Here is a 25,221-nt window from a genome sequence, read left to right on the forward strand (position 1 = left end):
ATGTGGAATATGACGTTTTGAACACCCTCGGGGTACATAATAGCACCCTTGGCCTCAGTCGCCTCGGGTGCTTTGCTTCCCTCGGGGGAAAGAATGTTGCATCCTGACGCTACTTTCGAAACAGAAAAGTTGGCTTACATTGTACCTCAGAGAGTATACTTTCATGTAAGAACTGTAAGGAATATGTTGACAAAGTATGCGAATGTGTGGCCAACTTGATGAATTTTTACATGTCACTGCATGTTGAGGCCCTCAACCGACGCGTGACATGTACAAATTCACTAAGTTGGCTACACATCCGCCTACAAATCTCTCTTAAAGACTTTATCAACATATTCCTTACTGTTCTCACATGAAAGTATACTCTCTGAGGTACAAGATAAGCAAAACAAAATGTCTTTTTTTTTCCTGTTTCGAAAGGAGCGTCAAGTTGCAACATTTCTTCCCCCTCGGGTGTTCAAAACAGCATATCCCATATCACAGCAGTCAACAATTGTTAATTGTCTTCTTACCATTCCCGATTCCCGAGAAATATTTGTTTGGGGCATACGCATACGTAGTTGCAGCCATCATGTTTATTCAATGTACGGTACTCGTTGAGTGTATGACACAATCTAATGTTGTTTCTCGTACTTCCACAAATTGTGATGCAGTGGTGGAATATGTGCGGCAGGATTCACGACTAGCTTCTAAAAGCTCGTTTTTTAGTCAAAATGTTGCCCCCCCCCCCGAAATTCGTTCTTGCAAGAATAACACAAAACGCCCAGTTTTTAAAGGACGGCTTCATGTGTGGATGTTTATCTCCTACTCTTAAATAATATTTCCAATTACATCATTTCGTTGAAAAAAAGTTTTGTAGCCACATCGGGCGCATTCCAGGACCTAATATCCCTTTAAGAATTAAAAGGACACCCTTAATAATTGTTATATGCAGAGGATATTAAAAATGTGCATGCTCCGGCTCCATGAGTTTACATGTTCTTTGGCATGGACGTCGCGGGGGGGGGGGCGCTTGGGACCCCTTTAGTGTATCTAAGACAACTAAATCCACTTTTATATTACTGTACGCACCACACATCATGTATATCTGACGATATTGAAAAGAATGCCATGGACAGAGGGCAGGGGTGACCATTTAAAAAGAGGAAAGGAAGTCTTTGCTTGAGCCTTGCAAAAGTCGTTTTTGACCACTTTTTTTTTACAAACATTTCTTCGGCCCTATTATAATAGGGCCGAAGAAATGTTTTTAAAAATAAAAAAAAATAAAGGGGGTCCTAAAGTACGCTATTAGGGGTCCTAAAATACACCATAGGCAGCCTGGAAGTCCTAAAGTACACTTTTACATTTCCAACTTCCACAACTTCTGTATTGAATTTTAATAACTTTCTATATCTCTCTTCTTAGTGAAGTACAGGTATTGTGATTTTTGTGTAATATTATTTATTATTTGTAATTTTGTAAGTGTTCATTAATGTGTTTAAATGTAAAAGGCCAATGGACTTTCCCGTCAGGGATAATAAAGTCAAATTGAATTGAATTGAATTTGTGGTCCGGTTGAATTTTCGGGGATTTCAGGCCGTAATTCATTACGGCCTGAAATCCCCGAACATTATATGTTTTGGATTGTTTACTTATATTATTTCAAAATGTCTGCATGGTTGAAAGGAAATTAACCTATAGTTACCGTTCCCGAGAAAACGGGACATTTTGCGGCATAATGCTTACGCATAATGTCCAACAATGTACGATACACATTGCGTGAGTGTTACAAACACACATCACCAATACTCACATGTTGTATCTCGCACGTCCGCTGTGTGCAGTGCACTGTGCGGCAGCATTACAGCACCCAACAACTTTGATTTTTGAGAATCACAAATTTGCATTCCAAAATATTCCAAGGGTCTACCCAAATAATAAGATTACAAAGGCTAGGCTATATTGAACAATGACGCCACGACAACGACGACAGGTGTTTAATACGAACTTTTAATTGTTATTCAGAACCTGAAATTAAAATTCCATTAAAAAGACATCGCTAAGGCGTATAACTATACTGTAAAAATGTATTGACATTTAAAGATGTGCAGCTGTCAGCATCACTGCATAGGTAGCTTTTTTTAATTGCAGTTTAGCCTAGTTCAAACTGTACTAGTCTATGATCACACTCTAACTTGAACTAAACAGAAAATCACCACCAAATTTTACAGGCACCGGCGTTATATTTCAGATTGTGTTCTGGTTATGCATGTGTAATGGACAGACCCAATTAAGGGGAAGGAAGGAGGAACGGGTCCTCTAGCTTGAAACGAACGAGCATTCAATCAAAATATCCAATAAAACATTTACTATGCTGACGACTATCCATATTTCAGTGTATTCCTCATACAAGATAGCATGCAGGTAGCATTCCCAGATGGGGCCCATATTTAATTTTGCAGGTACCCGCTATGATTTTGCACGAATACGGCGAATTGTTCATCCCAAAACTAAATCGTCGAATCTTGATGTGCACATGCGCAGTTGGAATACCCCCACTTTATTCAAATTGGTCTGGTGACGCCCCTGGGTATCCATAAAAAAGTGGGCCTACAATGCTAATCAAACCCCCAAGAAAAGCCAGACCCACACCTCGGACCCTAGTCCACTGGCTTGCACACGACAACTGCATCCCAGTCGTTGTTGAAGAGAACATCGCCTGCGCTCTTCTCGGAGCAATGGTCACTCCCGAGATATTCAATGACCTCCTTGTACAACTGCGCAGGCGCAGTCTCCTTCAACTTGATCACGTGGGTCAGGAAATCCACCACCAGGGCGCCCTCCTCCGACGCCTCGTCGAAACACTGGGTGATCTCGACACGGGAGCGTTGGTGGTACTGCGTGCACGGGATGCCTCGGCGCTCCAAGGAGCCGCGTATGTGGGACGAGTTTGTGAAGGTCATCAGACTGTCTTGAAAACTTGGGAAGTGATTCCATAAACGCCAGTACCCACTGTCGTCTGGTAAAAAAACATTATGAGAGTGTAAGTTAAAAAGACCTATAGGTGTGCATTTTTCTTACTGACCTCCTGCAAGCACATACCCAATGAACAAAACATGAAGAAATTTTGAGGTCTCTTTTTGCCTACCAAGAACTTGAAGAAATCTGGGCGATCGTGTAGTTACGGTCCCCTCCTTAGTTTCGATCAAATTTGACTCAATGGTGTTTTTTATCATCAGAAATTGACCTTTTGAACCTAAAGCCAAAAAAAAAAAGTCTCCGGTTTCTGGTATGGAGCTTGCCCAAAAAGTGGTACGGCGACGCGGCTTTTTTTTTTTTTACCCGATTTTTTTTCTTCAAATGTCGGCTGATGACTGCAAATGGTGCCCGACTAAACTTAGTGCAAATAAATGGGAGTCCAGAGAGGCCACATAAAGCTTATTCTCGATCATAACCCCCTCTAAAAACACGTTAAAATTGTGCAGCACCAGGATTCCAGTCAAACCAGTGAGTTTGGCGGTTTTGAGACATCATCTTTCATTGAAAAAAAACTTTTTCATTTTGCCGACGCGCATGGCTACGGCGACGCGCGCGCATACCAGAAACCGGAGACTTTTTTTTTTTGGCCTAAAGCAGATTTCTCTCAATTCAAATGATACCTTTTTTGTAATTTCGAACAGTTTCTTAGGGTAGAAATTACGATTTTTGCAAACGAGTTACGGTTGGTGCAGTGCGATTCAGCGAGCCTTGCGCTTTGGAAACTTTACTCTCTTTTTGGAAGAATCATAGATAGGCCTACCTGAGACTGTTACCACTAGCAAGATTCCTCCGGGCTCCAACCGGTCGTAAAGATACATCAGGGAACGGTAAACATCGTCCGCGTAATAGATGGAGTGAATCGAGCTGATGAAATGGAACTGCCTCGAATCTCCCGCCTTTTCGTATTGATCGATCGTCTGCTGACGCCAGTCGCAAATTACTCCGTGTAGGTCGTGTGCCTTGGATTGTGCTAAGGCCTTGTACTTGACAAGCTGGTCCATGGCAGGCTCAACTACACGGTTGTTGATGAGTGGAAAGCGTCGCAGGAGTTTGGTCAGCATCTTCATGTCCATCTCACCTGAAGAATATAAAATACAACTGCAAACGTTATTACGCTGTACAAGTAAACAGGGTGAGTAAAAAAATAACGAAATCCAAATGTAGGGATTACTGTTTTAGTGAAGATCTGCATGTAGCACTTTCAAATTCTAGGATATGATAGCCCGATTCATAAGCTTTCTTTTAGTACAAGAATCATTCAAATTGGCCACGGGTCACATAAGCGGTATAGTGTTCTTTCAGCAAAACGAAAAACAAATCACATAGGGATGTGTGTCGTTTTGCTGAAAGAACGCCCACCTTTTTATTGTGATCCGTGGACAGAACTTTAAAACGGTGGTTGTGTTTAAAATTCCGTAACTTGAAAGGTATCATAAGTGGTTTGAATGATTCTTGTACTAAAAGAAAGCTTATGAATTGGGCTTTTATATACTAGATTTTGAAAGTGCTACATGCAATGCAGAACTTCACTAAAACAATAGTCCCGAAATTTGGGTTTCGGTGGTTTTTTTTACTCACCCTGTATATTATATAATTAATTACGACCCAAACACGCTCTTTTATTGATCGATGTTCCAACAAGTCATGAGTTAGAAATAACTTTCTCGTATATACAGGTCGCCCAACCGGTCGGTAGTCAGAGTTTTAACGAGTCACTGAATTTTGGCGAGTCGAGTCGAGTCGTTTTAAGGAAGTGACTCGACTCTAGTCGAGTCGAGTCGGACTCGAGTTGAGCCATTGACTCGAGTCATTACCAGTCTGTCGGTATATATATATACCAATGCTAGGAAGTTGGCGTATAGTATGCCTTGCGATCATATCAATATTTCCTTCTTTGACATGTTACAACTGATAGTGATCAACGGATCACCAACCGATAATGTAACAATAATAAGAACTGACATACCGTATCACTAACCGATATGTAATAAACTTGACCGAAGTGTCGTAAAGGTTACTATTAGTCAATTTCTGTTACATTATCGGCCAGGATCGATAACTGACTGATAGTGTAAGCACATCCGGGCAATTTTTGTAATATATCAGTTAGTGGTGATACAGTATCGGTCCAACTGTTACATTATCGGTTGGTGATATACGTTATCCGTCTGGTATTACCAATCAGTTGTAATAAAGTCTCTCAGAGAAACCGGAGTTTCGATGCAATCACTGCACGGAGTGCACCTAGGGCGTATTCGAAACCCCGTTCTCGTTTTGAATGAACACGAGAACGGTGTTTCGAAATGACGGGAACACACGCGAACGGCCGTGTTCGCGAAAAGTCAAGAACGAAGATGGCGGACTCATTTTGTGATTGGACAATTAACGACGTTGAAGTACATGTACGCAAGTACGACGTTCGGTACTATGTACACGTATGGGCGCCGCATATGTACATGTTCATCGTACAAGACCAGATTCTGCAGGTTTTTCTGTGACACATTTCGTTCACCGTGATACAGAAAGGGGGAAAGGAAATACTTTATCATTTCACAAAACCCTACTGTGTATATATCTCGATATTTAAATGAGCATTGCAAGCTATCTGCAATGATTCATTGGACATTAATTTTGTGCATAAACTTTGGGAATGGAAGAATTACTTCTATCTTTAAAAAAACGTATTTTACGAAAAAAATAATTTACGAATGTAAATTTATTAATTTTATGTACATATTATGCGTATTAAATTGATCCCTGCTTTTTTTTCAATCATTGTTTTAATTTTAAAATAGTTAAAAAGTTTTTTTTTTAAATACCTCCCTAATATAAGTAAAAAGGACTGATGATGCGACCGGAAGAACTAATTACTTAACACTTCAATTCCGTATTCACTTTCATGCATTTATGGGGGTGTGTCTAAACGATCTCAAGATGTAATTATAGATCATTTGGGAAATTGGAAATCTATTTTCTTTATGATGTTCATTTATGAAAAACAGACCGTCACTAAAATGATTCTGAAAGTATTGCATGCTGAGTGCGGATCCCAGGTGCGCAAGCAGCGCTACTTGCGACCGCGCTTGCAGCATAGCTACTTGCACTGGAGATATGAAGACACCATCAAACGAATGTCGTTCATCGTCCAATCACAACATGGTAACAAGGCTACGACTATTGCGCAGTGTAGGACTGGCCACAATGTACTGCAACTCAGTGCGTTTGTATAATTGCAAGCATTCATTCAATGCTGGAGCAGTATTCGGACTACTCAGGGTGTCCCAAAAATGTTCCTCTGGAAGGTGTACAGAATTCTCGTAATTTATGAGAAAAAAAAATCTAATTCACATAGAAATGATGAGTCCAAACATTTTTCTTTCTTATTTATTATCCACACCCAACAGCAGAAAAAAAACGCCAATTACAGGACTGGGTGAAATTTTTTGTTGGATTTGGCCCTGTAGTTTTGAAACAAAGGCCATTAATGTAACACCAGTCCATTTTGCTCCATTAAGTTTGACAACACATTCATTATTGAGAGCGTTCGTAACGTGTGTCTGTTTTTAGGCCCGCCCCTGCCTGAATGTCCATCAGAATCACTTTGAACTGCTATATAACAGGTGTTTGAGACAGTCCTTTGTTATAATTTAAAATATATTATAATGTACACAACAAGAGCCACAAAACCAACAGCATTCATACTTTCCCCCGTTCAATTCGGAAATGTTTCTGTTCTCGGCGAACTTTACATTATGCATACCTGACCCGCTCCCCATTCCCAGGACCCGTAGCTCTTCGTTCTCGCCCAGCGTGACCTTGATTTTGTCAACGACAGCTTCACCAAACACAGTCTCTCCCCAGTTGGCAAGCACGCTGAACTTCGCCGACAGAGCAGCGTAGCAGTGGAAGGCCTTGGTGTAGTACTCCGGGTCGTGGAACAGACTGCGTAACTTGAACTCCATGATGGTTTTTCAGTGTTTTCTTTTCCAGTGGAAAAGAAAGAATTGATGTTCTTTCTCGCGACTTCCAAGACGATTGAGTTATATCCTGTGATAGAATTAGCAAACAAAAAGATCATAGTAAGGTATAAATATACACCAAAGTAGGACCAAACAATGATTAATTCCAAAACAAGTGTACACCAGTCCTGTCCGACATCTCCATGGTTTGTGCATTGATCCCACTCGATCTGGCCCTTACCAAAATTTCCAATTCATTGCCAATTCAAAATTTCAATTGGAACCAATTGGATATTTTACCAATTGAGTTTTGGCACTCCTCAATTGGAACCAATTGGACTTTTTCCAATTGGTATTTTCCCAATTGAAAAAAAAATACCAATTGGAAAAAAAAAACAATTGGAAAAAAACCCAATTGGAAAAAAAGAACCTATTGGAAAAAACCAATTGGAAAAAAAACCCAATTGGAAAAAAAAACCAATTGGAAAACAATTGGAAAATATTAAATTCGTCACAGAAATAACTCACACATTCAATATGATTGATTTGAACCAGTACTTTATTTTTTTATCACCATATCATACAGTCTGCAGTTGCAATCAAATTAAAACCACACGGCCAATACAATTAAAACAAAGTGATCCGCGGAATACACAATGTCGCCTTTTTTTCACGATTATCACTACATTTACTTGTTTGTGTTTTTATTGCTGTAGCTATTCATATTCAGTTTAGTGCATCTGCATTAGTAACAAAAGTGCTCTAAATGTGCAAGACGGCTGCTGAACAACTAACCTGATGAAATTTTAGCTCAGTGGATGTAGATGATATTACGGCCGACAAAACAAAAGGATCTCGATCGGTTTCAAGTCAAAAGTTGAACAGTTATATTTTGAAAGCGTCTGTGACCAGTTTCAGCCGACTGCAGCAAAATGGGAGCCCAAAGCAAGAACATACCAATTATCTATCAGTTTTGGCCAAACGTGGTCCATATAGCGAACAGCACCATAGGTATGGCAGTAGAATTAGCCCTAGGTGACCTGTTTACATGTAAAATGTGCCTTTCAAGATCTGTTGAGCAGATGGTTGTCGAAATTGTCTCGTACACGTAGTCGAGTCGTAGGGCTGTACACCATTTGGACGTTGGAAGCCCTAGTAGCAGTTGAAAGTCATTGCAAAACAGTATAGCCAGCTAGCTGTCACCACGGTCTGCTGGTAGTGGAGAGAGGTCCTGCATATATGAAAAAAAAAAGATTTTTCTAAAGTAAATGCCATTATTTTTACATATATTTGGCCGAATCAAAATGATTTTAATGACAATGTGTTGATCATGTTTATTAGGAAAGGGCGAAATCATACATGTCCCCACATGTTAAGTTTAATGGAATGGCGTTTGGCCGCCACCATGCATTTTAGTTTGTCCTCGGACTTGTGCTTTCTTTAAAAGAAGTGATTTCTAGCTGAGAAAATAATAAGTTACATATACATGTAGTTCAAATTGATGTTCTCTTGCAACTTTGCCTTTGCGAATCTTTTTTTTTCTCGCGTACAGCGTGTTCTATTCTGCAACATTCTAAACACTTGATTTTAATGAAGTCAACTCTACTCAGATCACCATCTATTTTCATCCTCCAAGTCCAAGGCCTTCATGTCCAATGTTAAATTGTAGCCACAGCACAGCCACAGCTACACGTACATGATGTACATGTACATGTACATGATGTATGAAGGAACACAATCTGCACACACAGTAACCATCTCCATCAAATGTGTTTTGCATGAACAGCAATTAAGTCCTGAAAGATTCCTGCCAATATTTATGATTTGGGCAATTAAAGTTCATGTTCTACTACAACAGGTACAAGCTTTTGTTCTCTTGAACTAATTGCAAGCCCACCACGATCCTGTAATCCAACTAACTGAATTCAAATTTGCCACATAAGCAGTTTCTGCACTGACTGGTATGCAAGGTTGTGTTCATGTCATGCATGGAGCGTACATTTGTATAACACACGTTGGGTGAGACTGGTTACCAGCGAATGGCAAGACAGCACAGCAGGGGGTCAATGCCATGCTGGCCCAAGCACTATGTATGTAATTTGATTATGTGCATGTGACTTGTGAGGCCTTGGTCCTAGCTCTATGGATGATATGTGCTCCATGTGCTGGCCCAAGCTGCATGCAACTTTTAGAGGGGTATCCTGGCAAATGAATTGCTCTGAAAATTATTTACTGCCGGGGCCTGGGTGTAGACATGGAGGTATAAGTACATGTATACATGATATATGTACATGTAATTGTCACTTTTGAATGATTTTTTTTGCAATAAAAATGCAGCTGGAAATTTATTTGTCATTCACACTCTCATCGAATGAAACGAGTGGACTGCATGGATTCCAATTGGGAATGATAGACAGCGCTTGAGGATTCCAATTGGGAATGAAATGTATGATAGACGGAATTCCAATTGGAAATGAAATGATTGGACGGGATTCCAATTGGAAATGAAACGATTGGACTGGATTCCAATTGGGAATGAAAAGATTTGACAGGATTCCAATTGGGAATGGAACGTTAAATGGGATTCCAATTGGGAATGACATTATTAGATAGGATTCCAATTGGGAAAACCCAATTCCAATAGTTTCCAACTGAAACCAATTGAACCCCAATTAAAGCTATAGTCCATCATTTGTAGCCATCAGAAAAGTAACTGGCGTAATTATTGTTGAAAAACAAACTTGGTTGAAAGATAGTAAGGGAACTAAACTCCCTGTGAAATTATTCTTTCTGGGAAGCTGTCATTTTGAAGTAATCAACGAAAGAAGGCATTTCCAACGGTGATTCTTAAGAAGCACCGTAGGAAAATTTAAATTAGTAGTTCGTTTTGTTATTCAGCGCAGCGCGCACAAGTATTGGAACGACGCACACGCGCGCGCGGTTGTTATAATTCGCCGGATCAGTGCGCTACGTCGAGTATAGCTGCAATTCAGAACAATTCAAAACATGATTCAGTAACTTTTGATTTGAAATTGAGATCTTAGAATGCTGTTTTTCTCGGAATGTACAGCTGAAGCTGAGCTGAAACTTCATCAGGTTAGTTGCTCAGTATCCTTCATTAGATTTTGAACTCTTTTGTTGCTTCAAACGAACAAAATGCACAAATTACAAATGATGGACTGTAGCTTTAAGACCATATCGTACATCAGTTGGGTTTTCAGACGAATTGAGTTGGTCCATGACGTTTTTTTCCAATTGGGAACGAGCACTCCAACTAAAACCAACTAAAACCAACTCAATACCAATTAAACCCAATTCGTTCCAATTGGATTTCCAATTGGAATGAACTGGACATTTTGGTAAGGGGGTGTAGCTGTAGGCCTACCTGATCAAGATCAATCAATGTCAAGAACCATCAAAGCAGATCGGATATGTTTTGATCCGCGAAAACATCTCTATGGCCATTCAACAACCAAAAAATAAAATCTCCGTTACAAAAATTCGAAGTATCGATGCAGAAACGGACTATGTGGTCGTTGAAAAGAAATAATAAACCTTTTACCCGACTGCATGCACCGATGTGCATGCATGTGTAAATGGTCCGTGGTGCATGCAACCCAGGGCCTGGTGACCGTAAGATCAGCGGGGGGAGCTCACTGCGTTCTCCTCGCGGCCTCGCGCTAATTCCTGCTCGTACCGTCGCGTCGCCAGATTGGGCCCTAGCCAGCGGCATCGACCGGATCGCTGTATTGCTGCACAAACAACGCAAGCACGGCGGCCAGAAATTGTGCTTCTTAATTCTTGATCAGTCACAAAGCCATGACGAAGCTATGAGAACTAACAGAGCTGCATCTCAACAGTACCGATCGACCAGTGTGTCGGACTGTTCACAGAGCAAGGAACAGGTAGTTATGAATATGTGTTCGCCGTTTCTGTTCCGACATAGAGACCCAGCATGAGGGGAATATACTTTCGGACCACCTGCAGATATATAACTGAAAAAATAACAAATTCTACAACAACTGACCCCTCCCTCCCCCGAAAAAGGGAGAGTAAATTAAGGAACAGTTTCAGGCTTACCTTAAAAACCGGCACAACAGCTCTAGCTCTATGGACGATTATTATGAGCCGTATGCGTGGCACACGTTGCGGCTTTTGTTTGGTATGTTTTGAATGAAGAGGATCGATAATTTGTTCATGTAGTGCCACTGTATTGCCTGTGTAGGCATACATAAAGACGTGCTACTTTGGCCACGGGCTCCATAACCATTAACAACGGGCACGTATATCCCGTGGAATGGGGGTGTCCCCCCCCCCCCCAACACACACTTTTTGACCGGAGCACTGAACAATTGCAATTAACAAAAATTCCAACCCAAACAATTATTGGTTATAGAACAATTAACCCAATTTTGGGTACGGGTAGTTGCAGTTTTCACCCTTTCTTGGGCAAAATTAACCCAGGCAAGTTTCAGTGAGGGATGGGCCATTGGACCAAACCACCCCTCCCCCTTCAGAATTTTGTAGCAACAGTACCGGGGAAAAAATGGAGAACAAAATGTAGAAAAGATTTAAATGCACCGTTTTGAAGTGAGGTTAAGATTATAAGCTCTCACGTTTACATTAACAATCATGTACATGTACATTTGCACCATGAACACCATATAGACTTGACTTAGGTCAGAATTGCTTGAAAACGGCATCTTAAAAATTAAAAAAAAAACCCTAGAGGTTGTAGGAACAAACACACGGTGTTGGGCCATTGTTGATGTTGATTGTTGATTGTTGATTGTTGATGTTGATGTTGATGTTGAGGGTTGAGGGTTGAAAAATAGCGCGTGTACAAAGGATAGTTAAAAAGAGTCAGGTGACGATCTGCACGCGCGTATGCTGCTGTACTGTAAACTTATCAAGTACAATAATTGTAACAAAAACCCATTAAATAGCTCATATCTCTCAAAGTAAAGGTCGCACACCATTGGCGCAATACAAAATATTGCTCGCCTTACCCTTTTTACTCCAATGCGCATGTTTTTTTTAGAAAAAAACGCCCAATTTTAAAAATAATTGGGCGCTTTTGCTAGCCCAATTTTTAAGTATCATCAGAAGTCAAAAATGTGCTTGCGTTTAAAAAGAAGTTGTCATGTAAACGTGTAAAAAACACTGGTTAACACTAATACATTGGTCTATCAAACAGCTAGCCGTTACATGTAGCTCAATAGTTGATACAACAGTCGTAAAACCAGACACTCAAGAAGCGAGCACGGGGAATTCGCTTTTGTACGCAATCACAGCCCACTGTTTTTCGGGATTTTCCCTTTTATACGCAATCATCGCCCTTTGCTGTACACACAATGTACGTGGCATTAAATATGGGAATAAAATGTGTGCTCGAGAGGTTTTAATCACTCTGTTTAAGACCGCTTAGAGTCTGGGTGCTGATAATTACACGAGCCGGAGAGGGTAGTTATCAGCACCCAGACTCTAAGCGGTCTTAAAACAGGGTGATTAATACCAACCGAGCACATTCCCATTCATTAATACCTTTTCGGTCAAAAAAATACAATATTTCGGTCGAAAAATCCCGATTTTGTGCAACAAGTTCACTTCATACTTTTTGAAACATCCCTCTAGCTAAATAATGGAGTGTTCAGCTGGCGATTAAGATGTAAACAACCCTTTTTATGGAGATTGACGCGACGTGCGCGATGTCGCGCAGAACGCACCTGGGGCAGCCTCGACCATAGATATAGAACTTAAAAAACTAGATCGGACGCGCGTATAATACGCACGTTTTGACAGGACGCTGCCATTGGTCACGTGAATGGGGTCAAAAATTTAAACGCGCATTTCTTCGGCGTGAAGATCACTTGCACTTCTCCATCGATGCTTGCCGTGGTAGGCTAGGAGGAAAGGACTTGATAATGGTGGCAAACTGTGCAGCAGCAAAGTGCAACTAAGACGGAGAAAGGGTCCCAGAGGACAGTCTCTCAAGAAGTTAACATCATGTGTGAGTAACTTAATACATAGAATTTATCTCTTGTGACTGTATTTCGAACAAGACAGCTTTTATAAAAATTAACTCACATGACTAATTATAGGCTACGTTACGCAAGGCCAATGGACATAAATCACAAGAGTGGGTGTGTAGAAAAATCCCCCATGTGTGATCCAAAGGATCCTCCGAATTTTGTAATAACCGCGCAGGGCCTGCTTGAAATCTTGACAGTACATTGTTTTAAGATTTAAGATGGTACTCCTTGCCTGAACATCGACTAACAATTATTTCTGGCCTAACGTCACCCCTCCCCTCTCGTGATTTGCAATAATAGTCCGCTGGGAACAAGGATTGGGAGTCACTTTTTGTTGTAGGATGTGGGTGATTGAAGAAAATGCACCATTCTCCCAGTTTGAACACATCAATGACGTTTGCACTGGAAACAATTTTAAGGCGTAGGCCTATGTGATGATCCGTCAATTTTTCTTTTAATTTGTCCATTGTTAAGAAAGACTTGCCACAAATCTGTTCACTAACTATGTGTTCTAAACAACACGAACAAAATATCAAAAAAATCCACAACATTTGCTATTTCGGGTAGACTTCAGGAGTGTTGATTTACGGTAAAGATATGAGGCTGTTTGATCTGTAGTGTATAGTGTATCTAGGCAACTCCCATCTCCTTTTCATTTTTTTTTAAGAACACGGATTGTATATCTTGAAGGATAAAGTCCTACAAAAATGTGTGCATTTTGCCAAAACTACCACAAAAAAAAAATCAATCTAGGCTTATTAATTTTACTTCCCAGGTTCCCCCATGGCGATCGAAAGAGATTAAAAGTTAGGCTTCAGCGGATTAGGAGAAACATTCCAAATGGCAGCAAATGGAATCCAACAAAGCACGATCGTCTTTGCAGCGACTATTTCCCTGCAGAGTGATTCAAGGTGGAATGGGGGAAACCCCGTCTGCGTGACGATGCCGTACCGTCCAACTTTGAAGACTATACCCGACTCATTTGAAGCCTGTAAGTATTACAATGAGACTTGGGGCCAGGATAGGCTATCAATAATTATTGTCATGTATTTAAAGGCCTATCATGTGCTTTATTTGTTTTATTTCGTAGAAAGACTACAGTCTCGTGTATAGACTTCAGCACGAGAGCTGCCAACGACAAGGAAAGAACCGACCCAACCCCCGTCGAAGATATTGCTTCAGTGCATGGCTGTATCGGCAAATCAAACCAGCGATAGAGCATGCATACAGTCTACCACCAGAAATGACAGTAAGGCTATATGTCCAAGCTTGAACAGGAAAACAGACAACTCCGGCAGGAAAATCGACGATCATGTCGAAAAAGATCTTATCCGTCAGAGAGGTGGTAAAAGGCCTGAAAGAGGAGCAACTTCTTACTCCAAAGACGGCCGACCAGATGGAAACACAGTTTCCTATTCTGCAATTGGAAGTCACTTTTCTGGAGCTAGGAAAACTGCGCCTTGCTCAACGAATCACAATCATAGTGAACAGATGAAGAAGTTCGCACTGCTTGACGAAAGTGTACATCTTCGTCAGAAAGAAGATTGCACTGCCGACTGTGCGTACAGTGAGGATATAGCTGGCCACGCATAACTGTGCCTCATGCGTGGACCATAGCTAAAATTTAACAAGTTTCGCTCAGTATTTCGTTATCATCTTATTGTTGCTCCTCAGAAATTGAAAGATTGAATAGCCGTCTGTTTGCGTTCATGCATATGAGGAAGATATATTGAAATTACTTATTCTGGTTAATAAATAATGGGAAGCAATACTCAACCGCTGGTAGTTGCATAGGCTAAACTTTCACATAATTATGCGGATGGTGACAACCAAATGTATTTTTTTCATGAGCAATGATACTCTTGACATCTTGATTAATGGCTATGGATATGGAACTGCCGTTTCATCAGTGTATTTATTAGCTAGCGAGTAAGTTTTCATTGTATATAAATTGTTTATTATCTAAAAGTTATTCAAGTATCAGTGTGTTCAGTAATCACAACAGATGACCAGAGATGGTTTTTGTAGTCATCCATTCATTTCAAATTTAATGTTCCTATTGAGGCTAGCAGTATTAAAGCAACGTATTATTTCGAGTGCGTGTTTTTATTGTTGCTCATTTTACAAAATGATTTTCTGTTATTTCATTTTGATGTTCGTAAAATGAAAAGTTTATGTTTTGTCTGATGGGCAAGTAACGGTTGATATTTATTGCACATTTTGAAAAAGGAGGGGGAAATCTCATTAAACAGGTTGACATTTTAACTACGCTTTTGACATTTGCCTTTGTAAAGATATAAGAACACAATGTGGTTACTTCTCGGTACAAATTAGTATTCTTGGCTGAAAATCAATTACCTTCAACACAGTCGCCATCTTGGCCCCAAATACGGCACAGATGCAAACCCATGTGTAACTTTTCGAAGGAATGTGAAATGTCAAAAATCGTATTTAAAATTGTCAACCTGTTGTTAAGAACTTCAACGCATTGCTGAATTCAGGTGGGGGTGTTGGCGATATTTTTCCGTCCAGCATTCACCAGCTGCCCTTGGCGCGTGGCCCTATTCACGAGTCTTTGCAGCGCGTCCATGAAGAACCCAAAAGTTTTGTGCACAGTGAATGGCGCGTTCGAACGCGCGTCCGATCTAGTTTTTTAAGTTCTATATCTATGGCCTCGACTCCATACAGGCCTGCATCTTTACGTTTTATTACCTTATCAAATGATTTCACATCAATAGACAAGCATTCAGAGGAGATGTCTGAGTACTCTGAACAGCATATTCGAAATTTGATCACGCTAATGTAGGTGTTTGCCTAGCAACAGCATCCTCCTTAGCAACCACTGCAGCTGGAACAAACTTTTGCCAGGGGGTGCTGGAATTTTTAAAGGACGGAAAAAATTAATACGAAAGCGGAGCGCAAAGCCCTTACGTTGTGGCTTAATTTGGAATATAGATGCTTAGTGGTGCAATCTGAGGCGATTCCTGGCCACTTTCAATTGACTCTTTTAGCACAAGTTTTTTGAGATTTTAAAGAATTTTGTTTCGAATAAACTGTTGCTCTTAAAGTGGAGAACCCTGTATTTTTATCTCCATTTTTGGTTCCATTTAATTCTGGAAAAAGAATTTTATCATTATGCATGACATCGCAGGTAAATATTATTGTTACAAGGCTGCTTTCTTACATTTAGTAAATTCCGGCGTGTATGTTTTGTTTTATTTTCCGAGCCCTTACGGCGTGGGGCCACCGGGCCAGGGGCCCGCTTTAAGGCCCCGGAAAATGTTGGATTCTGGATGCACTGTGAAGAAATATACTGAAGTATACTGAAACTTATAAAACCCGAAAGGATGTTTTTGGGTTCAAGTTTATACAAATGGTTCCACTGGAAGTGGATAAATTTCTGTTCATAAAAATATTCACATATTCTAACTCACCAAACGATGTTGATCTCAATATATTTCCAGTGTTATGTTTGTTACATGGAATGGCAAATATAAAAGACTAAAATACCAAATGCATTTTTATATTTATGATCAGTAGATGGTAAGTTTGGAGCTAGGCAAGGATTTATCAGTCTGCTGAGTTTTTATGAGGGAAAACTTACAAAGGATAAAACATGAATAGATTTTTTATTAAAACGAAACTACACTGGAATTGGCGTAAAGGATGACTAGTTTCAATGAAAGCCCGTCCCACTCCTATTGGGTTGGGGATGAGTGTGAACCATGTTATTTGTTAATGCTGAGTACAGAAAATGCTAGCAACGTCAATGAAACTTTTAAATGAAAAGAAAAACCTTCAGGGAAAAGGTATGAACTTGTGCCCCTATTGAAAGATCGAATGAAAAAAATCCTGGCAAGCATAATCAACTTTGCCACCATTGTCATGGCCGAGGTTATTGCTTTCGGGTCAAAACTTCCATCATGGCGGAAATATCATAGACATGTCATGTTTTTAGATACATATACCTTGAGAGAAATATCGATTCTGCACTGCCTGAAGATTTAGAAAATACCTCCTCTTGATATTTTACAAGTGTATGTGCTAGACTTTCGAAGCGCCGCGCTTAGCCGCGGCAAAACTAGAAACGAACAAAACGAAGGAGATTTTGTAGAGCAAGCATAATGTATAGCGTAGCGGCGCAAATTCATCGTCGTAGAACACTGCTGGCTGGAACACATTTTTGCCCGGTATGGGGGTGCTGTAGTATATTCCAGCACCCCAATCCAAAAAGTTGGGGGTGCTGCAGTACCCACAGCATCCCTCCCCCCCCCCCCCCGTTCCCGCGGGCTTGTTAGCAACAAACCTTTAGAGCCCAAATAATTTACATAAATCTACAATACGAATCTATAGTAGAAATACATTAAGTTGAGTACGACATCCAACAGCCGCCGGGTCAGTAATACGTACATTCTGCGTACACAGTCCATTTGATTGACCCGACGGCTGTTGCATGTCTTAATCACTGCTTATGTGACGTCACTTATCTGCTCCTGGTATCCAGGTCCACCGCCAGGTAACCGTAAGACTATTCAATTCGAATTTCCCAATGTGTAAACTTTCCAAAAATACCCACCAAACACTTGGTCATTTCCAAAAAATAAATTACCCCTGGCTCTTGGACTAAAATAGGAATGGCTAAACCGTCTGAGGTATTTATGAATGAGCGGTTCAAGGCGTCGGCATGTTCAACTCAAGGGTGGATCCAGGGGGGGGGGGGGGCCAAAGGGGGCCATGCCCCCCCCCCAAACGAAACCAATTTTTTAATTGTTTTTATGTACCATCGCAATAAAGGCAGGCAATGAGTACACCACCATCTTTTCCTCAAAAAAACATTGGTTAAAGTGGTCATAAATTGCCTCAGATCGCACCACAGAGCATCTAGAATCCAATAAAAATTCGGGGCCCGCTTAAGGGCCCCGAACCCCACGCCGTAATGTTTTTGAACCACTTTTTGGGGGGACCAACGTTGTGGCAACGTGATGTTTTAGCTGGGCAGGTGGGTTTAAAGGATTTGAGCACTGGATCACCACACAAGTACAAACGCGAGCACAAACTCGAGAGGTAGACCATCCTCCGAAATAACAGAACAAATTGCATACTAATCAATGTATTGTGTACATAAAATTATTGGGGCTGAAAGATAGCATAAAAAAATTATAATACAGACTGAGCAAATTGATTTAGATTTTTTTCGGGATCATTAATACATTATCAAAACATCACCATGAGAAATACAGCATACGGTCATTATATAACTAATCCTGAAACTGTGTACGTGACACGGCTACTGACTGATTACTCTTGCTGACAAATACAACGCCAATGCCATTATACAACGCGTTGCCAGTCAGTAGCCGTGTCACGCGCACACAGCCCTGTTTAACCCCAGTTTCTCGTCCCGAGGTCAAGCACGCATGGCCCAAAAGCGCACGCGAGATTTTACGCGGTTTATTCGAGACTACAGAAAAACACAAAAAGGGCCTCGATACATGCACTGTTTGGCCCAGATGGCTAAATAAGTGAAAAGTTGAAATCGTGTGCTTTATTTTGATAACAAAAATAACTGCTTTTGACAAATATAAAGTGTTGTTCAGTGGCCTGTCAAACAAAATCATATTTTTATCAACAAAATCGAGGGCCGATAGTTTTTAGGTGTACATTCGATTCTTAAAAAAGGCCGAAACAAATGGCAAGGCTTAGTAGATAGAGGAAAGTATACGCTTCATTTTCATGTGAAACACGTGCAGGAGACTTCTAATGTTTGGTCCAAATCGCCGGTTGAAAAATGAAGACTTTTGCGAGATTTCATGATTTGCAATCACAATGTACGCGAGTAAACGTACGCCGACGTACGTTGGCCTGAAAACATTGTGAATAGCACGCGCTATTCGCGCAATGAATGACTTATGAATATTAAGCAGGCCATACTCGAGCGCGAGCTCGACCAATCAGTGGGCGTATGGGTCACAAGGTCACACCGTGTTTGGGTTCCTTGCTCTATGCTTTACAATGGCGACGATCTTTTCGCTTTGTGAAAAATGGAAGTTGTTGGAAACATTAGTATTCTTAAAATATTAACGACATCACGTTCACGAGGTTTTTTGTAGATGAAGGTTCACTCTTGCGTTTGATTACCTCAACATTTTTCGTCGTTTTCGAAAAACCCGGAAATTTCATGACCTAATTTTTAGTCGATTTGTCCGTGAAATAATATCGTCAAAATGCACCGAAAGCCTTTTTTTGGAGAAAAAAATACCTTGATAGATGTATGAAGTAGGTCTTTAACTACCTAAAATAACTTTGTTTGTTTGCATCGGTTGTGGTTTGCCATGAAAATTGCGAATTTTCTGAAGCCCTTTTTACGGCCATCGTTCGCTGGCCTCGCGTTGCTGTCAGTTTTGTGGACGAGAAAATAGAGCAGCTACGAGTGACACGGCAACTGACTGTAATACAATGTAGAACGAAAGGATGATGATGTAAACAAAAAAAAAGGAACCACGTTATTTTCGTCCATCTTCCTTGGAAAAGCTGCTCTTAAGGCAAAGTGTTTTCGAGTTTGTAAGTATGCTCGTGTCGTATTTTACATTGGCCGCGCACGATGGTCAAACCGAACTAGCCCGAAAATTATAGTAGGCCTATGCGAACGAAGGTCGAGTCTTTGTCATGTCGATCAGTACTTTTGTAGTCGTGCCGCACCCCAACAAATACACAATTACCCTCCGAACGACCTCGCCACTATAACTAGTACAGTCTCTCTTTTTTGCGAAACTGAGGGAAAATAAACTGTCCCCGTATAATATATTATGTCATTCTGGTTCATAGCTCATTGTTGATTCCGCGCAGATGATTTGTCTGCGAGGATCTATATATTAATATTTTGGGAATTTCCCCGATTTTCAATGACGAAGAGACTTTTTAAGCCAATCCGTACCCTTTATTTTGTGTCAAATTCACTCCACTCTGCAGGTTGTATACAGCCGGTAAAATACTAGAGTATCGAGAATACAAGAGAATTATGGAATCGACATTGCTGCCGAGTCTGTACAACAATCCGGGCCACTATGATAAGGCGTTCAAAGTCTTCTGCACTCGGTCTGCCCAGATCAGGACGCACTCTGATTTGGTGGACAGTGTGTTTAGCGAGGTGGTGGTCGGGAAACTCCAGGCCACACTGGACGGACAAGAAGAGCTACGGGTCCTGGGAGTGGGCAGTGGGTCAGGTAAGAATACTGTTCACAAATGGCAGGATCAATATTTGAATAAAGTTTTGCCTGTAGCCTTTTCAAAATCTAGGATATGAAAGCCCAATCAATGAGCTGTCTTTAAGTACAAGAATCGTTCAAATCACTGATAAACATGTACTTTTCAAGTAACGGAATTTTAAACATAACTTGGCACCGTTTTAAAGTTCTGTCCACCGGGATCACAGTGTTCTTTCAGCAGAACGAAAACAGTTTACATGCATCCCTATGAGAATTGTTTTCGTTTTGCTGAAAGAACTCGTATAGGTCTACTGTTTGGTGATCCGTGGATAGTACGTTAAAACGGTGTTCAAAATTCCGTAACTCGAAAAGTACATCAGTGATTTGAATGATTTTTGTATTAAAAGAAAGCTTAATGGCTGGGTTTCCATAATCCCAGATTTTGAAAGTGCTACAGGCAAAACTTCGATCAAAAATTTGTCCTACCATTTGGATTTCGTTGGGTTTTTTTCAACTCACCACCTTTCTGTATGATCGTCACGAGGTCGACCTGAGGGCAGTTTGAGAAGTCAAATCCAAATCCCATCTTGATTGGACCAAGACTACAGGCCGGCTAACGGACGATATACTGTTAAGATGATGTATAATTAATATTTATTCCAGAGTTGTACTAGTGTATTATTTATTGGTGGCATGTAAAACCGTATTACATAATATCGACTTTCTTGTTAAAGAAAATAGTGGCTGGAACGATGTCTTAAACCTTTTTAACTATTCAAGGGGCGAGCAGTTGAACCCAATTGGGGCGAGCAGTTTAGATATGCAAATTAGAATGAACAATCGTTAAAAATTCGGAGAGCGGAAAGTTAGAATTTACGGTATGCATCGGGTGTGCCTGGAATGTTCGTCCCCGTATAAAATGGATCGTCGAACTTTGGGGTGTGCCTTTCATCCCATACCATCGGACGGAGAGGACCGTGAGTTTCACGACTGTGCCCACTGCCGGCTGTTGGGGAGTTTTCCCCGGGGCACACGCCTGAAGACCAAGACCGGGAGTCTGCTGTCTGATGATCTCCCCCTGGATGTCGCTCGTCGACTGGACAGCAGATTGGAGCTTCAAGCAAGTTTGGAGTTTGCCCCGCTAGGGTGCTGCCTGGTTTGGGTTTGGCGACTTCGTCGGACAAGAGACTTGGGTCTGAGTTACCGGACCCTGACGTCACTTCACGGGGGTACTGATCCGACGTGCGTGAATTCACGAGTACGGCGTACTGACCGTACTAGCTGCCTAACGGGAGGACCCGTTAGAGGAACCCCTTTCCCCCTTTTCCTGCTGCTCATCACCGGAGTCATCATAGAGCACCCACCAAGACAAGAACTATGAACTTGTTGTTATACCCCCTGCTCGCCCCACCACTCACTCTCTGGTAATCTATCATGGTATATTGGTATTTTCTTAAATTGAATTTGTGTGTAAAGTGTTTTGTATTGGTTCTGTTGAAATAATAATATTAATTGTTAATTAAGGTGTGAACTGGTTTGCCTTTGCTTTATTCATGTCCAGTTTGTTTTGGTTCCGTTTCGGGGGAGTAAATTTCGGGGTTGGGTTTACTCTTTGGTTTGGGGATCATAACAATACTCTCATTATTGCAGCCCGACATCTGACGTGATTCGAACAGCTCAAGACATGTCTTCTTGCAAGACTATTTATTGACACTAATTGTCATTGCCTATAATATTTTTTTAATTTTATTATGGCCATTATGTAGGTGAGATGGATTGTTTGATGTTGGAGCAGCTCAAAAAGCGTTTCCCGCTCATCAATAATCGTGTAGTTGAGCCTTCTCTGAAGATGCTAGTCCAGTACAAGGCATTTGCTCAAGCGAAGGCTCACCAGCTACACGGTGTTAAGTTTGACTTTCGGCAGCAGACTATTGAGCAATACCAAGAGGCGGGAGATGGTACCAAGTTCCATTTCATCAGCGCAGTTCACTCCATGTACTACGTGGACAACTTTGATAGCTCCGTGATGTATCTGTACGACTTACTGATCCCAGGAGGAGCATTACTTGTGATCCTAAAGCCAGGTCAGTATTTTATGCAAAGTGCTAAATCTTATTATTTTGGCGTAGCACGTACAGCATCAGCTCCCAACGGGTTTCGTTCTATGCAAGGGCGCTGGCAATGGTTTAAACAGAATATTCTAAAGGAAACTCAAAGCATCCTGGGAAAGTTATCGCCATAATGCGCATATAGGTCGGGCACACGAGGAATATTGTTGACCGACGTCAACCCTCCCCCCTCACCCCGATAGAAAAGAAAAGTGTTAAGTTAAGGCTAATTTGTTCAGCACTGTAGCTCCCAAAGTCAGTCTTGAAGAACCACTTTTATTGGCGTTATAAACGGTGGGGATAAGTTGAGATTTTTTGGTGTACTTTTCTGTTCAGAAAACACCGGATGGCAGCGATTTCTGGACCGCTTTCCTCAACTTTATGGTCGGGCCGGTTGTGACCTACAAGTAACTTCGAGGGATTTACTCAATTTATTGGACCGCCGTGGCATCCCGTACACGCAGCACCACCAACCCACGAGCTGCGACATCACCAAGTGCTTCGACGAAGCTTCTGAGGAAGGCAGCCTGCTGGTGGATTTCCTGACCCAAACCGTTAACTTCAAGGAGACGGCGGCCGAAGACGAACAGAGATCCATGATGGAGTATCTTGCAAGCAGCGACTGCTCCGAGAGGAAAAATGACGCCATACTGCTGATCATTGGCTGGGATGCAGTAGTAATAATTAAGCAACAAGAATTCAATTAATTTTATCAAAAACAATCAAGCCACTATACAAATACAAACTGTCCGAAAAGTTGTTTGTTTAAACTGGGCCGGAAAAGTTACCTAAAACCTGTGGAAAGTTACTTCAAAGTGAACTCATTGCGTCCAAGCTTGTGCAGATCACACTTACCGCCGAGAGCCACGTGCTGAGCAAAAAGTCAGTCGAGGCCGTTTGCTCACAAAATGTTCCCTTTTGTGCGGTACATTTTTTTGGCTGAGTTTTCTGCCCCGCGAGGTCGTGAAGCAAATGTTTATCCTGCTTGATTTTTTTGTTCGCCTCGCAATCCAAAAAAAACTCACCGTCTACGGATGTCACTCGTCTCCGTAGTTTGATTTAACTAATCCTTATGTAACAAAAAAATGTTAACTTGAAGTTGTTTTAGTTGAGTGAGCCTAGTCGGAGCAATTATTGGCAAAATATCATGTGGCAATTAATTATATTAATTAATTATACATCAATTAGAAACTTGTAAAAATATTTAAACACACCTCAACACGATTGTTCTTGATTGATTATTTGTTTGGACAAAATGTTTCCGATTAAAATTGTGATACCCGGGTGAGATTTCTTTGGTAATTCAGTGTGCTTATGACATTGATAATCAAGATAGTTTATCTAATTTCATATCCTCCTTTGATGTGTATTTAAAGGATGCACCTTAAGGTTAGCTATTCTTTGTGTTTATAGCATTGCAGCGAACCGCTACTATATATATACGTACGCTAACCACTACCGTGCTAAACGCTAGTACAACGCCACAAAGCTACGAATACGCTACGCTACGCTATGCTAATTGTTTTAATGCAGTTCATAAAAATACACCTTTCTGTCCTATTAACCTTATTGTCAATTTTTGTTTTGCCATTTTCAGCGTATTTTGGTGCCTTTTTTTATTGATGTGCTAATGCAAATGTACATATTTATGAGCAAAAGTGTGATGTCATTTCAGGCAGAAACCTCAATGATGTTACAGCTATTTCAAAAGCTGCCAGAATTTTGGATATTACATTTTTTATGTCATACATTTTGTTTTCTTTGGTGATTCGTTGTTGTGTCAGTACATGACAGTTTTAAAGCCAGCGAGAAAACTTTTCTCACAAATGTTTTCAATGAGCAAATTTTTGGATTCAAAATTTGAACAGAAACTGAACAGGGTCTCCTTGAAATGACATCACAGAAACAGCGCCCTCTGTTGTCCGCAAAAAACATGGACAATTAATTTTGAAGTGTTTATTAAAGAAGTGAACTTTTGAATAAAAGTAACCAAACCATTGAAAAGGGGTTGTCAAAAAGCTGTCACACATTTTAAGAGTACAAAGTTGCAACAAAATATGTTCCTAAGAAAAATTCATGTCATGGCCCTTAGGCTAGATGTTGTAAGCCTGGCCAAGATATAAGCTACAATCCCGGGCAAAATGGTTGGGACACTTCTTGAGCCTGCCACGGTCACCCACTCCCCCGCTCCCCCGGTCAATGTTGTTCTCTCCAGCTGATGGATGGAGCACACACCGCGCAATGAGAGACAACATTGAACGGGGGCCGGGGGCTTGGGGGCCCAGCGAGATTTGCCCAGGATTGTAGTACGTTTTAATCTACGCTGGACTCTACCCTATGTCATTGTGAGAGTGATAGAGAAGAATAAAACATTTAGCATGTTCACCCTCCGGATTCTTGTCAATTCCTGTGTACCGACGGTAAACCTACACATGAAAAACAAAATCACATCCGAGTTAGTCTAACGATCCGGGACAAAGTCAATTAGGCGTTCAAAACCAAGATCTGGGGGCACGTGCCCCCCCCCCCCAATTCCCAGTGTCCCCCACAAATTCCCAGTGTTCCCCCTTCCCATTTTTTTTTTTAAATCCATGTCTTTGCCTCGGTCTATTATGCGCAAAACAGATTTGCTGATTAATTAGGCAAGACCCCGCCTCTTGACTTCCTAGATTTTGACCAATCAGCAGGCGCTTTCTATAGGTCTATCGGGTCTTCGGTCATTCACCCGTTGCGCGTCATAGACATGGATTTAAAAAAAATGTCACGGCGCGCGGCGCTCGGTATCATGTTACGCGAATGCGCTCCCGGCTGTTGTTGTATTACAAAACGCTGCATTCGAATTGACCAATCACAGCGTTAGTCCTGATTTTGGGATGAAATGACGTCACGATTTAGTAAA

General features: G+C 41.1%; 2 protein-coding genes across 9 annotated transcripts; one reads left to right on the forward strand and one right to left on the reverse strand.

The window, feature by feature from the left end:
- Positions 1-1,971: 1,971 nt before the first annotated feature.
- LOC119737781 (histamine N-methyltransferase A-like) lies at positions 1,972-20,852 on the reverse strand. Of its 8 annotated transcripts, none has more exons than XM_038212380.1 (5): positions 11,058-11,153; positions 8,084-8,208; positions 6,779-7,065; positions 3,779-4,096; positions 1,972-2,998 (listed from the first exon to the last, which is right to left on the reverse strand). In XM_038212380.1, exons 3-5 carry the CDS (start codon positions 6,978-6,980, stop codon positions 2,640-2,642), a joined length of 879 nt encoding a protein of 292 aa, XP_038068308.1. In that variant the 5' UTR covers positions 6,981-7,065; positions 8,084-8,208; positions 11,058-11,153; the 3' UTR covers positions 1,972-2,639. The 8 variants fall into 8 exon arrangements, with proteins under 8 accessions (XP_038068308.1, XP_038068307.1, XP_038068305.1 ...); XM_038212379.1 differs by having other exon boundaries at positions 8,026-8,208; XM_038212377.1 differs by lacking the exons at positions 8,084-8,208; positions 11,058-11,153 and adding an exon at positions 20,734-20,852.
- On the forward strand, positions 10,748-23,304 carry LOC119737780 (histamine N-methyltransferase-like). Its single transcript, XM_038212376.1, has 4 exons — positions 10,748-10,882; positions 19,979-20,232; positions 21,981-22,298; positions 22,659-23,304. The coding sequence occupies exons 2-4, from the start codon at positions 20,028-20,030 to the stop codon at positions 23,027-23,029; spliced, it is 894 nt and encodes a 297-aa protein (XP_038068304.1). The 5' UTR covers positions 10,748-10,882; positions 19,979-20,027; the 3' UTR covers positions 23,030-23,304.
- Positions 23,305-25,221: the final 1,917 nt, after the last annotated feature.

The sequence above is a fragment of the Patiria miniata genome, unplaced genomic scaffold (assembly GCF_015706575.1).
Source record: "Patiria miniata isolate m_02_andy unplaced genomic scaffold, ASM1570657v1 HiC_scaffold_3, whole genome shotgun sequence".
Classification (NCBI taxonomy): Eukaryota; Metazoa; Echinodermata; class Asteroidea; order Valvatida; family Asterinidae; genus Patiria; species Patiria miniata.